Here is a 14,591-nt window from a genome sequence, read left to right as displayed (position 1 = left end):
AACAGGTGAGAGTGGAATATTATTTCTTAAAAATAATACGCTGTCTTCACATCAGAGGTTTAGCAATGTTGTCCTGTCTGGAGCAGAGGAGGCAATTTCACAATTGGAGAGCCAGAAGGCTGCAGGATGGGTGGAGTGATGGACAGGATGCTCAAGGGAACACAGAGCTACACATGGTGGGAGCAGAGTGACGGTGCTGGACCTGGTCTTGAGGCTCTTTGAGTCGCTGCCTGTCATGTTTGTAGCAGCAGATTGAGGAAGAGATGAAGGTGCAGAATACCTGATGTGGAAAAGAGACTGCAACCAACTTCTTCACACAAAACTTGCACACAAAAAGCAAATAAGAGTAGAGACAGAAGCTGACATAGTATGAGGACATTTATTTTGGAGATGGTAAAAATGATGTACTGCATTAATTATTGTTAACCAGTTTTCAGCTGTTGATATAAACTCTTTCCAGACACCCTTCAAATGGCAAAAACATTGTTTCATAGCCGCCAGAAACCAAAGATACAAATGATCAAGTTAATAAACACTGTTGTTTTCCTTCCTGAGAATCTTAACCGGAATGCAAATGAATACAAAATAATAAATACAACTGGCAACAAAAAGGAAACACTGAAAACAAACCAGTACAATGAAAAGAGATTTGGATGGTAGAGTGATATATTAAGATGATGCACTCGTAGCTTATGGTTACTGCTCTCTGGATGGTTTTACATGAATGAATAAAAAAAAAATGCACACTAAATAGCTGCTGGAGAAAAAGCAACATGTTAGCTAGGTCTGGCATCACAGAAACAAACTCTTCAACAGTAAGACAATCCTTTTTTTTTTTTTTTTTTTACTTTAAGGCAAATTAGTATCCAGTTTCGTGACCATTTGGCTGCTGAATTTTACAAAGTCACCACAGAAAAGTGCATTGCAGTAGAAACACTGATATTTGGCAAACTTTTCATCTTTGGGTTAAACGAATGACGCATCGTGAATGCTTTTTCTTTTAGGTGTTTGACCTTAAAAACAGCCTATTTTTCATTTTTTAACGTAATAAATCAATACTAAAATACACTGTTGGTTTGGTCAAACTTGATTCATTCATGCACACATTGTTGGAATTCTTTGAATTCATAATTGAGTGCTTACCGTTTAACCCTCATTTATACCTATGAATATCTTACAAATTAGACAAATGATATAAACTATAACAACTGGCAGAGGATCCTGACAGTTGCTGGAACTCCGATCGAGATTTGGCACTTCCAACAGTCCTAGACAACTAATATACAAAAAAGGGTTTTGGTATGTCTTTACTTGTGGATACAGTACCAGTTCCCATTCCAGCTTTTAGACCACTCAGCCTCTCATAAAATTATCCTCTGTCTTGGACAATGTCTCAGAAGTCCTCTCCTACAGCAACCAACTTAGAGTATTTCCCAACATAATCCAAATGTCACACTAATCTCTCCTGGAGATTACAGCAACAATGTTTATTTTGTTTTATTAAAGGAACCCAAAAAACAAGCTCAAATTGAATCCAAACTTGATCAAGGATATTGAGTTAAGCATTATTTGCCATAGTCCTTGTTATTGTTTTTGAATAGAACATTATGTCCTTCCAATTACTCAACCCTATAGTCCTCAGAGCTGTGTCTGTCATGATAGGAGTATTTTGCAAATGTAAAGCAAACAACCCTGTGTTAACACGGGCATCGTGATCCTCACACCGCTCACTTTTCCTAGGAATGCTGAAAGACGGGGGAACGCTCCCCTCTTCGCCCACAGGCCGCCTCCAGCTCTCTCCAGACACTCCAAGCCAATTAATTTAATTGGCTACGTCCACTTTTTTTCTCTACTAAGTCCTTAGGAATGGACCAGCCAGCTGTTGGCATCCTCCAAGTCTGTGTCCAGCTCCTCGTCTTCATCCAGGGGCTCCGGGGTTCGGAGGGCCAGCTCTCGAAGGAAAGCAGGAGAGTAGGCGGTGGGTTGGGAGACCGACTTGAGGCCAATTTTTTTCTTCATGAGGTGGAACTGGTCACGAATGAAGTTGTAGAACTCGTACTCGTAGCGCATGCGGTGGTACAGTACCTGCAAGGCCTCTAGAGTGGGCGTGTGTTTACGTACGGTGCCTGTCATGTTTCCCATTTTCCTGTAGTCTGCAGAAAGAACACATTTCAAATGTTTTAGAAAAATGCACTTGCATTATTTTATCTTTTTTAGGTTCTTTTTTTGGGCTAAATGTCTTAATTTGAGACAAGACAGTGTATATAGGATGATAGAGTGTGGCATGACATGTGACCAAAAGAGTCGAGCCACTTTGAGGACTACAGCCTCTGTACATGGGGTGGCGCAGGATGAAACTGTTGGCTACTGTTGGCTACCTGGTGCCTACTACATTTTTATTAAAAAAAAAAAAAAAACTGTGTTTCTGCCAGTGGTCTGTCCACAATATTTGACTGGGTTGGGCTCAGCTCAGTCAATGCTTTATATATTTACTGTCAGACACTTGGCTCCAATCCAAATATAACTCTGCTGCTATGAGGTCTCTAACACATATGTATTACAGCTTCACAAACCTAAAATAAAAATTACTCTTGGATAGTTGACACAATCTAAAGATATTTCCACAAAATTATCAAGATGAATGAATTCATGAAAATACGTACTAACAACTACGAACATAAAGCTAACCAATTGTGCATTACATTTCTGTGTATAGTTTTCAAAATAGGTTTTGACATATAAATCTAAGTAGGACACGACATAGAAATGCCACAAAGGTCTGCAGCCTGTTGCTAAACAACCCAATAAGTTCAATAGATCTTGAGAGCTGCCTCGGACTGGACAGATAAACATTCATGGTTTGTGACACCTGGGATGTCCAATCAGAATTTAGAAGAGGCCCATGCCATCCTTCTTCTGAAACTCCCCTGATTTCAACATAGAGCATTTTTGAACAAACACCTACCAGGGCTCTTGTAGATGTTGAGTACTCCAGTAAAGTAATGAGGTAAGAGCCTCTCCAACAAGAGGAGAACATCCTCCAGCTCCTCCAGGATTCCCACAAGAAGGTAGTTCTCTAGCACGTTCTGTTTGGCCCTCTCCAGAGCCCATACTCCAGGCTCCCTGATGGTAAGAGATGGAAAATAAAAGGGTAAGGGACAGGAAACCCAGAGAAACCGAACAATAAAAACGGAAAGAAGTACAACAGCAATGTCCAAAACGTGAATAGAACTTGTCATGCAATACCTGCATTGAGGATGTTGTCCACAGAAATAAGGGATGATGTAAAAAACTCTTGGGTTGGAGCACTCTGGGTAATTCTCTAGAATGCACACATTGATATCCTAAAAGCAGAAAAAAGACATACCTTTTAATATTACACGTTTTATTACTTCATGGTTCATTCAATTAACTGTGTATGAATCCCAAACAGATTGCATTGATATGTGTCTGCCACTAGAGGGAGCCACTCGCCAGTACTGCTGTGAACACTCTGATAAACATATGAAAGGCAAACAACATCCTGAGCACTTAGATAAGCTCTGCCCCTTCACCCCAGCTGCTCTCTGAGGTGCTAAACAGCAAATCAGATTCCTGCTCACTTGAAAAAGATACATATATGAGATTTAAGGTGGAATTACCATTGTCCAGCTGCATAAATCAGAATCAATAGCTTGTTGTTATGCAGTGATTATGCAGAGGTGAACATTTTGTAGCAATCCGGACAGATATGTGAACTTTAAAACGTGTCAACATGTGGGGGGAATCAAAAAAATGAAAAGGAAAAAGTAGTGGAGAGATTAAAGACATGCATGCAGGAGGAAAGCTAGCCAGCCACGTTGTAATGTGGAACTTACAGTCAAATCCATGTCAGGTGACGTAAGCTTTATGGATGGCAACAAGTCCTGAGCAACAAAACACTCTGAGAAGCATTACTCCATGTGTGCGGGGACACTGTACAACCAGGCTATACATGCATGAAGCAAAAGGTGCTGACAGGTCCACATGAGTTCGAAAGTGGAAGCAAATTCAAAGTGTAACCTTGCCCTTAAGGATTTATGCCCTGATAAAATTGGTAATGGCAGATTTAAACAAGAGCTATTTTTCAAAGCCAACACTGAGGCAGACATGCTCCATCACAAAGACAGAGAACCAGAGGCTCAGACCTTCCCAAAGGAGGCAGACTGCTAGTGAGGGTGACATGTGAGGTGCCTGCGGGTGAACACAAGGAACCAAGTGAAAGAGTAGTCAAAACCACAACACCGTTGATAATGTAAAGATGTATAAAGGTAAGAAACCATGTTTATTTGAGGACATATTCGCTGGAATTGTGTGCCTTTAACACAGCTACACTGTATAGGATACTGTTAACCTTGAATCAGGTTGCTTTGGTGCATTTTAGCTACATGTCACGATAGCAATATCATTTTAATGTGATTTTCGCTCCAGGAGACAGGAAACTATACATCTGGATAACTCTAATGCTACAACCAACAGCAGGAAGTGCGCGGATACACACACTGAAGTCTTTAAACATAAGCTGGGATGACATAAATTATGCACTTGGACGGTTATCTTTTCCTCTAAGCTGAAAACTGTGGTGCAATTGTGTCTCTGATTCACCAAGAGGCTACAGGGTTTGTTTGAACTTTATGACTGAGCTGCACCAGGAACAGAATTTAGTGATGCTCAGTGAAGCACGCCGCTGGGAAGTTCTTCAAGGAAACCACAACAAAACCCCAGAAGAACCTCTAAAAAACAGTCCTGCATAGCACCATTGTTGTTGAGCGGGTCGTGTCCTGACTTGTGATAAGTTTGCCCTGCTTGTTTTTCATTCATAATTTTTAAGAATGATTTTCTTATTTTCTTTTATTTAGATTTTTCATCAGAGAACAAGAGTATCGTCATCACATCCAGTATTATCATATACTGTTTTAAAAAGATATCTGGCCCACAGGCTACCGTTTCCAATCTTAAATGAGCCATAAGTTTTCCATGTTTTGTAAACTAAAGTTGCATTGACTCATTCTCACACACACTTGCCATGCTAGTAAACAGACACTGGCAAAGGACTTTAGACAGGTTTTTCCTAATATAAAGCAGGATTGCAGCTTAGCACAAATGCTCCCAGGAAAATCACTACGAACCGAATAAGAGACAGAATAAGTGAGAAAAAACAAGTGAGAGCCAGAGACAAGGAAACAGAGAAAAGCCTACAGGAAGTGACACGTGTGACGCCATTCACTGAGACTCAGGGCGCACTGCCAGGAAATCCCCCTTTCGGCTTTCTGCGACACTTGATACTGGACCCTTATGCCTCAACATTTAAGGGACCTCTGGGAATCAAGCCACAACTCATTTATATACAAGTACACACAATCAAACTCACACACATACACACACACACACACTTAATAGACAATAAGCACTTTCTTTAAAGAACCCATTAGTATTTCGAAGAGAGCTTCTGTGTGCCTTCTCAGGTTCATTGTTCCTATTCTCACTGTGGATTAGGCCAACTGAGCAGTCACAGAAACTGTAGAAAAAATAGACCCTAATCTCTACAATGGGCTCTATTCCACTGAATGGAATGTATGCATGACTTAAATCAGAAATAATTGATGATGTAGACCTTTCCCGTGGGACAATTTTACTCCGTTTCCACCAGCGAGCGTGGGAGTGATGCACCTTGGGCGAGGGAAACAACCTATTAACACATCATTAATATTTTCACCCTGAGGCTAGTGGAACGTGTTAGAAAAAAGATGCTAATTTAAATATGTCAACAAAGTGCGGAGAAATGTGTGGCTCATTTTAATCATGTTTCTTTTCTTTGAGGAATAATTGCTGAATATTTGCTACTAAATTTTGAATCTGTTTTTCTTCTCCATTAAATCCTAAACTAAATGTCAGACTCTGTAGTTGCTAAATGCTATGCTGGGATAACCAGCTAGTTTCTAGCTCTGTTTTAAGAGTAATTATTTGGTTTATATTAATTTATTCTCCTTTTTAGCTAAGTTGTCCTCTCCACCAATTCCTGAGCAGAATGTCCAACTCTTTAGCTGCTAAATGCTCTGCTATGATTGCTAGCAAGTTGCTAACTTTTGATCCAGAGTGAATATGTATTCTGCATTTAAACATTTTCTTTAAGATTTTGATCATGATCAAATTCTATTTTAAATGTGCATCTCTTTAGTGGCTAAATTATATTGTGACTTTCAATTACCTACTCAATGCTCTGCTGTTTGCTAGTTATTTGCTAATATTGTCTTTTTTAATGAGTAGTAGGCTACACTAATGAAAAAGGCCAATATTTTGCAACATTGAGCTACTAGAAGTTAGTGAGCATTTGATTATTTTGTCCCAGGTTTATTTTATTTTATTTTATTTTTTTATTTCCCTTTTTAATTTGTCTTGTTTAGCAGTTTGAGACAGGTGTATGTAAAAGGTGCTATACGTTTCTTGCTTTATTGTCAAAAAGCTAGAATAACAACAGCAGAGTTGGTTTGTAACAATTTCCAATACAACACCTTACAATCATCCATTGTTAATAAAAAATAGTTAAAGCTGCTTTAAACTTTAAATTCCTAGCATTTACTCTACTTCTCCACCAGTTAGATTTGTTAATGCTTCCAGAAAATACAAAAACAGCTTAGCCTTCACTGATAACTTCACAAAAATTATGTGAACTACTGTTTTTTACAAACTCTCTAAGACAACACCTTACAGTTGTGACCAGTAAGTAGGAAGGTTACATCTTTGGCAATCAATCTGTTGACACCTTACTCAAGGCAGGTGAGGACATGACTGATACCAGTAAAGCTTTTGTCAATATTGTTTTTTTTGAGTATGCGTCATTGTAAATGTCAGATGAATCAAGATGATTTTAAGTTGGCATGGGAATCTCAACTGATCAAACCAGTATTTTTGAAGTGTGTGAACTAATCTGTGCTCCTTTGGTCCAGAGACACTGAATTACATCATTTTGCAATCATTTGCATGCTCGGTGTTCAAACACAAACACACACATTGTGGTAGGCTTGGCAAGTCACTCTCAACAACTCTTCCAGTATTAATCATTTTCATACACACATAACTCTTTAAAGAGACTGAACAAGCCATTTAAACCCCAACTTCTTTCAAAATAAGAGCTCATAAATTAAGTGATAAATGACCGTTCATACATATGCCTTATCCCATACGTGTGTCCAGAGCATGCCTCTGTACAGTGTGGTGTATGTGTGTGTAAGAAGGGGTGTGGGGACTGTTGGAAAATCCAAGGCAACCACAGGAATGTCTCAGTAACACGTGCATCAGGTTTCCACGGCCCCTGCTAGCAAACTGACAGTGTTCTTTCATTGACACCTCTCATATACACGGAGCGCAGGGCAGGCCGGGCTAATGCACAGCAGGCAGGGGATAAATCCAAGACTATGAACTCACTGTGTTGACATAGCAGGGCACTCACACTGATACACACACATCTGAACAACTATATTTGCGAGGACATTCAGAAAAATGTATGCTCTATATTAAGTCTTATTTTGGATTTTGAATTAGTTTGCTCTCTGTTGTATTCAGCCCGACTAGCCAAACATCAAAGTTTTATAGCTCAAATTAAACCTCCTTATCCTCGTCAGGGAGCTCTCACTCGTCATCATTTCAGTCATGTACGAATAAATAAATGTATTAATATCACCCAGGTTCAATTTTATTTGACCGTTTTCTAAAATACCTGCTCACCCTACATTACAGCCATGGACTAATGACTTTTACAAAGAGATACAACTTTTAATTGAAAAGTAGACTAGGTTACAGGGCAAAAGACACATACAAGGTATATGATGTCGGTATATGACACCTCCGGTCACAAGATAGGGTCGTTTGTAATGTTTAATGGAGGCAGACTGACTGACTTTACTCACGTAAATCTGTAACTTTGTTTATGTTATAATGATATGATGCCAATCCCTGTTCAGAAAAGTCATGATTGATTTATATTTTTACTTGACTGAGCATTGGATTTAGGCTTTAAATCACTGAAGACCCCTGTATTTCCACAGCCATTCATTGTAGAAGGACTGTTTTTATCCAGGCAGGGGCAGTGACTTTTGGGCAAAGAACCCAGATGGGGTTGATCTCATCAACACAAATGATTTAGCAGGTAGCTGCAAGCTGTTTGTGCTCATAGGGTAAGCTAGATTGTTGTTTATAACAAGCTCAGTCAATATAATAGGAATACTTTTCTAGACAGTGAATCCTAGATTTGGAGGCCAAGATGAATATAAGTAAAGTAAAAGTGGGTAAGACTCCTGACACACTTCAAGGCAAAATATCACACACTGTACTCTACCTAAACTACCCTCCTCCCCCCCCAAAAAAGAGCTTAACACACTTACTGAATTTGAGTCAGTTTCAAACCCTGTTTAGGACTCTTGGGCAATATAGGGGTAGAAGAGAGCACACACACACACACACACACACACACACACACACACACACACACACACACACACACACACACACACACTCACAGGTAAGCCAGTCTGCAGCCTCCCCGTTCCCCTCAAACTGCAGCAAGGGGCCCCGTGGTCTGCATACTTTAATAACTCAACTCACATGGTCCAAAACTCCAGGGAAAGCAGTGCAATACTTAATTACAGCCCGTCAGACGCGAGCCAGCATGACATTAACTCCTCCTGTAGCCTCGCAGTATGGCCTTCTGAGCTCTGACAGTGAGGAGGAAGGTCTAGCAGTGTACCTGTGATATCGATTTGCCTTAAGATCTTAATACAATCATTATTTTTTTGTGTGTTTTATTGTCAAAATATGTACTTTTTTGTCTTGGTGTTTACCCTTATCTCAACTGCGTCTGTTTGTCTTTCTTTAAAGGAGTTCTAACCTCACATTTGATGCATCACTTCATGCCAACTGTACATTCCTGAATGTTTGAAACTCAGACTGCTTAAACAGCTCCTCTGCTGTGTAACACTCACACAGAGATTTAAAAAAATCAACTTTTTCATTAAAGTGAAGCTTAAAAATGGCATGTACAGTAAAATATCAGACTCTTTGCCTCGAGTTTGTTGCTACAGGGGTAAACACCCCTGGGAAACAGATGAGGAATACTGAGTTTTTTCATGTGGTTATACTAAATAAGGTCTGTAATTGGAATCATAATCACGTTTAAATATTGGGTTAGCATCAGTCTGCCATGGCCTTACAATTTTCCTTCCTTCCTCCCTCCCTCCAGCAACACCACCACGTGTTTAACATCTTCAAAGAGAGCACAGTGTGCTTTATATTTTTGTTGGAGAAATACTCTGTTGCTTACATTTGAACATTTGTTGATATTTATTTCAAGATGATAAAAACATTTGAAATACAAAAAAATGAATTATGTGGCTGACAGAGGACATCAGTGATTGAATTCAGAAATCAGAGAGCCAATGGGATTATTTTCTTATTACAATACTTTTGAGGATTATAAATTGAGTTTACATAACGTAAAACAAGAGTTTCACTACTGTTCCTCTTTGGCTTACATGCCTCTATAATTAGTGAATATCAAGGTCATACCAGAAGAAAGAGAGAAATGAGTATACAGCATTTCAGTTCATGCCTCGACTCAGCTTATAAAACTACCTGGCTTGGAACCAAAACAGATAAAGCAGTTGTTGGCAAGCCTGTGATTTACTCATAAAATGACCGTGCGGATCCGTCAGATAGTGCAAACACATTACTATTTCAATCCATAAACAACTCTGGTATTGATTGAGTTTACGTTTTATAATGGTTTTCTACACCGTGACAAGTGCTTAATCGACAGTTTATTTGTGTTTTTCTATTACTTTTGTAGTTCACGAGATTTTCTCATCACACAAAATTCATCCTGAAATAAAATCTGGGTAAACCCATGTGCTTCATTTTTTTAAATTTCAGTACAGAAAGTGGTCAAACCGAACATGATCTCCTGATTTATTATCGGGAGAGACACTCGTTTAGTCTTCTTCATCACAAAATGAACACCAAATTATGGAAAAAGATGCGCTGCTCTGTAATGAAGAGAAAAGTGATGGATGCAAGCTCAAACTTCACAAACTGATCATGAATCCCTCCAAATGCAACCAAGGCAGGTACAAAGCTTTGGCCACAAAAGCCCAGCTGATTAATCAACTTATGTGTCCGACACGTCTGCAGTCTGTGTGAGACTCCAGCAGAGAGAAAGATAAAGATAAACTTTATTGATCCCCCATGGGGGACATTTTTTCGTTACAACAGCTCAAGCAAAACAGGAAACAGGAATATAATTATTAAAAATAACAAGGAGTTAAAAATCAAACATATTTACATCAGTTAAATAAAGGAAGAAAAAATACAATAAACTTATAATACAAGGTATGTACACCTCCACTTGTGGAAAGAGTTATTGTTATTAAAAACACACACAGTGTGTAGCATGAGGTGGTGATGCTGTTAAAGAGTCTGATTAAAGAGTCTGACTACAGATGGAATGAAAGACCTGCGGTAGTGCTCTGTCTTGCAGGGTGGGTGTCTCAGTCTGCTGCTGAAGGAGCTGCTCAGGGCCCCCACAGTGTCATGCAGGGGGTGAGAGGGGTTGTCCATGATGGATGTCAGCTTCACTAACATCCTCCTCTCCCCCACCTCCTCTACAGAGTCCAGAGGACAGTCCAAGACAGAACTGGCCCTCCTGACCAGTCTGTTCAGTCTCTTCCTGTCTCTCTCTGTGCTCCCTCCTCCCCAGCAGACCACTGCATAGAAAAGTGCAGACGCCACCACAGTGTGCAGTCTGAACCAATCACCATCTTCTTTGTCTTGCTGGCGTTGAGTTGAAGGTGGTTGAGCTCACTCCAGTCGACAAAGTCCATGATGACCTGCCTGTACTCCTGTTCGCTCCCCTTAGACACACACCCCACGATGGCTGTGTCATCGGAGAACTTCTGCAGGTGGCAGCTCCCAGAGTTGTAACTGAAGTCCGAGGTGTACTGGGTGAAGAGAAAAGGGGAGAACACTTTCCCATGCGGGGCCCCTGTACTGCAGACCACCATGTCAGACTCACAGTCCTGAAGCCTCACGTACTGTGGTCTGTTTGTGAGGTAGTCCGTTGTCCATGCAGCCAGGTGACAGTCCACTCCCGCCCCCTCTAGCTTCCCCCTGAGCAGTGCAGGCTGGATGGTGTTGAAGGCACTGGAGAAGTCAAAGAACATGACCCTCACAGTGCTGCCGGTGTTCTCCAGGTGAGTCCAGGATCTCTGCAGCAGGTAGATGACGGCGTCATCCACCCTGATGTTCGGCTGGTAGGCGAACTGCAGAGGATCCAGATTTGAAGTCACCAGGGGGCGGAGGTTGTCGAGGACGATCCTCTCCATGGTCTTCATCAGGTGAGAGGTGAGGGCAACAGGTCTGAAGTGGTTAGGCTCCCTGGGGTGAGGTGTCTTTGGGACTGGCACCACGCAGGAAGTCTTCCACAGAGTCGGTACCCTCTCCAGTCTCAGGCTCAGGTTGAAGATGTGCAGAAGAACCTCACAGAGCTGGTCTGCACAGTCCTTCAGGAGTGTGGAGCTGATGCCGTCGGGACCTGTGGCCTTCCTCGTCTTGATCTTCCTCAGCTGACTTCTCACCTGATCAGCTGCTATGGAGAGGCCGTCGGTGGAGGAGAAAGAGGAGGAGGAGGAGGAGGAGAGGGCTGTTGAGGTGGGTGGCAGGGTACTCAGGGTACTTAGATGGAGTGTCTGAGAAGCGGGCTGGTCTGCGCTCTGGTGGGTGGGGGTGGGGTTGGGAGCAGAATCAAATCTATTGAAGAACAGATTCAGTTCATTTGCCCACTCCCACGACCTCTGCTGTGACCTGAGATGTTATTCAGGCCCCTCAAGACTTCTCTTGCATTTTTATGTTGTAATTGCTCCTCCATCTTTGCCCGGTAGCTGGCTTTCCCCTCCTTGATTTTTTTCTTGAGCTCCTTCTGCACCCTCCTCAGCTCCTCTCTATCTCCAGATCTAAAAACCCTCTTCTTTTCCAGCAGCAGGGATTTCAGCTCAGGGGTCACCCAGGGTTTGTTGTTGGAGAAACACTGTATTTTTTTGGTGGGTACAGTGTTCTCAACACAGAAGTTTATGTAGTCTGTGATACAGTGTGTCAAGCTGTCGATGTCCTCCCCATGTGGGCTACACAGCACCTCCCAGTCAGTGGTGTCAAAGCAGTCCTGCAGCGCCTCAGTGGCCTCCTTAGGGCGCGGTCTCACAGGCCATCTGTACCATGCTGTACTCAAGCACGATTGCCCCCCCTCTGCGCCATTCCCACGCTGGCCGGCACGGCCCGCAATCATACTGGCCAGGACTAACCGTGCTTAAGCACAATTACCTCTTATACATAACGTCGTTATACAACACATAAAAACACAGAGAGCATGACAGCTACTTTACTGACTTTGCGGCTATTTTTAAGCCATTTTAATCAGACACAGCAATAAATAAAGGTAAAAATAAAATAGACGTGAGTCCGCGCGGACGCCCGCACATCGGAGAACAACACAGAGAACATGACAGCTACTTTGTGGCTCATATTGTGTCATTTTAGTCAGATACAGCCATGAAACTCTGGATTTCTCCATAATGAAGGCTGTCAGCATTGTGTACCCGCGTGCTTGTGCTCGTGCATGAAGTGTACCGTGCCGAAGCACACCTCTCCGAAGTGTGCCAAAGCCAAGGAAGTGTACTGTGCCTGAGCACGATACGGAGCGGTCACACTGGCCAAATGAACTGGACTTTAGCGTTGAAGCGTGCTTGGGCACGGTACAGATAGCCAGTGAGACCGCGCCCTAAGGGCTTAGACCACTTCTTCACATACCTAGTACAGACCTAGATGATCTGTATGCATCCTTGGTGTTTGCATACAGTAAGTCTAAAGTTTCATTGTCCCTGGTACAGTCAACATACTGAGTGAAAGTAGGGAAAGTGGCAGACAGGGAAGATAGGAAAGATGTAGATTTCTCCAAAGCATCTCACATTTACTGTTTGTAATAAGCTGTTAACAGACTCGTGTTAATATAAACTTACAGCAAGATTTAATTCCCAGACCGCCGAACATTTAAAGACACCATTACTTAAGGCTGTAAAGCTTGAAGCCAAAGCATCCAGACAATCTGTGAACCATATATTCCTCTGCTGCAAAAATGTAAGGTAAATCTATGCATAATTTCCTCAAGTGAGACAGGTATATACTCAGTGAAAAAAACACTCAATATCAGACAAATAGCTTTGTCTTACAATCCAGATACAACAATAAACCGATGCTGTTAAACAAAGGCCTCACCAGATATCTCTCATCATCCTTCATCCCCGGCGTGCGGATGAGGTGGTTCTGCTCGCCCCTCCAGTCACCAAAGCGGCGGAAGAAGTAGTTGGAGAGGAACCGGTTGATGGGGTCCCGGATTATGTTGATATAGACTGGCTGCTCTATCCTAAATCTGATTAAGACAAATGGAAATACAAATGTACACAATGACACATTTTAAGAGGTGACCAGAAGTTTTGAGGGCAACATTTCACTTGCTCATTCCACTGTACCTGGTGAAGTTGAGGAAGTGAACATGCCGCGTATATAGAAACGGCTGAGGAGAATTACTGATGTTTTTCATGAGATCCACCTGAAAAAAAACAAAACAGAAAGAAAACTCAGTTGAGCTGATGTTTCAACAGAGAAATCAGCCATGTTTAAAAAAAAAAGTCATTTGACGCAAATGGAGATCAAATCCTAAGCTCCAGTACACAATAATGTCATGGTAGAATTCAAACAGTCATTACAGTTGTTGATGAAAACCAAGAACAAAGGCTTTTGTTTCAAAAAGGAAAGGCAATATGGGAGTTCCTATAACCTGTATTATTTATAATTACCAGCAGGGGGGAGACTACACTGTTTGCAGAAAGAAGTGCGATTCATATGAAACCAGATGGAAAAATTAGCCTATTTCTCACTTAATTTAAAACATATTTCTATAGTCTCAATTGCATGTCTCAAGTCTTCTTCAATACAAGGTGATATCAATTTATTAAATACTGGTCTTGTGCCATTCAGAATCAGAATCAGCGTTATTGTCCACGTATGCTCACAGTCACACATACAATCAGAGTAAAATTAACAATAAGCAGTGTAAGCTTTAGGTTGTGGTTAACTGTCAAAGAAAAGTATTATAGAAGCTTTTCAACCAGAATAGAGTCATAAAGATGTTTATCCACCATGCTCTCTAAATATGGTCTCTTCTGGTTACATGAAAAACTGAAAGATTCAAAGGTGGCTCAGTGGAGACTTGCTATTGGACCCAAATGCAGACCAAGAAAAACATTCATCATCTTTAGGTACGGTCAAACGGAACCAAGATGTCACTATTTATTGGGTTAAATGTTTGAACTGAGTTCATGGCCATTGATGAAACGCACTTTGTTTGTGGACTTTTTCTGGCTTTGTGTCCACCTTGATTAAATTTGCAGAATCGTCTTCACCACGGACTGACCTCACCACAGGTCCAACCTCTGCCTCTTCTGCACAAAAACACCATTGTTATGCCCAGCTAA

At 41.4% G+C, this 14,591-nt stretch overlaps 1 protein-coding gene across 1 annotated transcript in view; it reads right to left on the bottom strand.

The window, feature by feature from the left end:
* Positions 1–360: 360 nt before the first annotated feature.
* usta (uronyl 2-sulfotransferase a) overlaps positions 361–14,591 on the bottom strand; it is a 58,529-nt gene continuing 44,298 nt past the window's right edge. The window contains exons 4-8 of the mRNA XM_020632886.3: positions 13,587–13,666; positions 13,333–13,486; positions 3,247–3,344; positions 2,966–3,123; positions 361–2,153 (exon numbers count right to left, since the gene is read on the bottom strand). Coding sequence (XP_020488542.1) covers positions 1,861–2,153; positions 2,966–3,123; positions 3,247–3,344; positions 13,333–13,486; positions 13,587–13,666 — 783 coding nt within the window. The 3' untranslated portion in view covers positions 361–1,860. The remainder of the gene's footprint in view (positions 2,154–2,965; positions 3,124–3,246; positions 3,345–13,332; positions 13,487–13,586; positions 13,667–14,591) is intronic.

The sequence above is a fragment of the Labrus bergylta genome, chromosome 15, assembly GCF_963930695.1.
Source record: "Labrus bergylta chromosome 15, fLabBer1.1, whole genome shotgun sequence".
NCBI classification, from domain to species: domain Eukaryota; kingdom Metazoa; phylum Chordata; class Actinopteri; order Labriformes; family Labridae; genus Labrus; species Labrus bergylta.
This window is presented reverse-complemented; position numbering and strand designations above follow the sequence as displayed.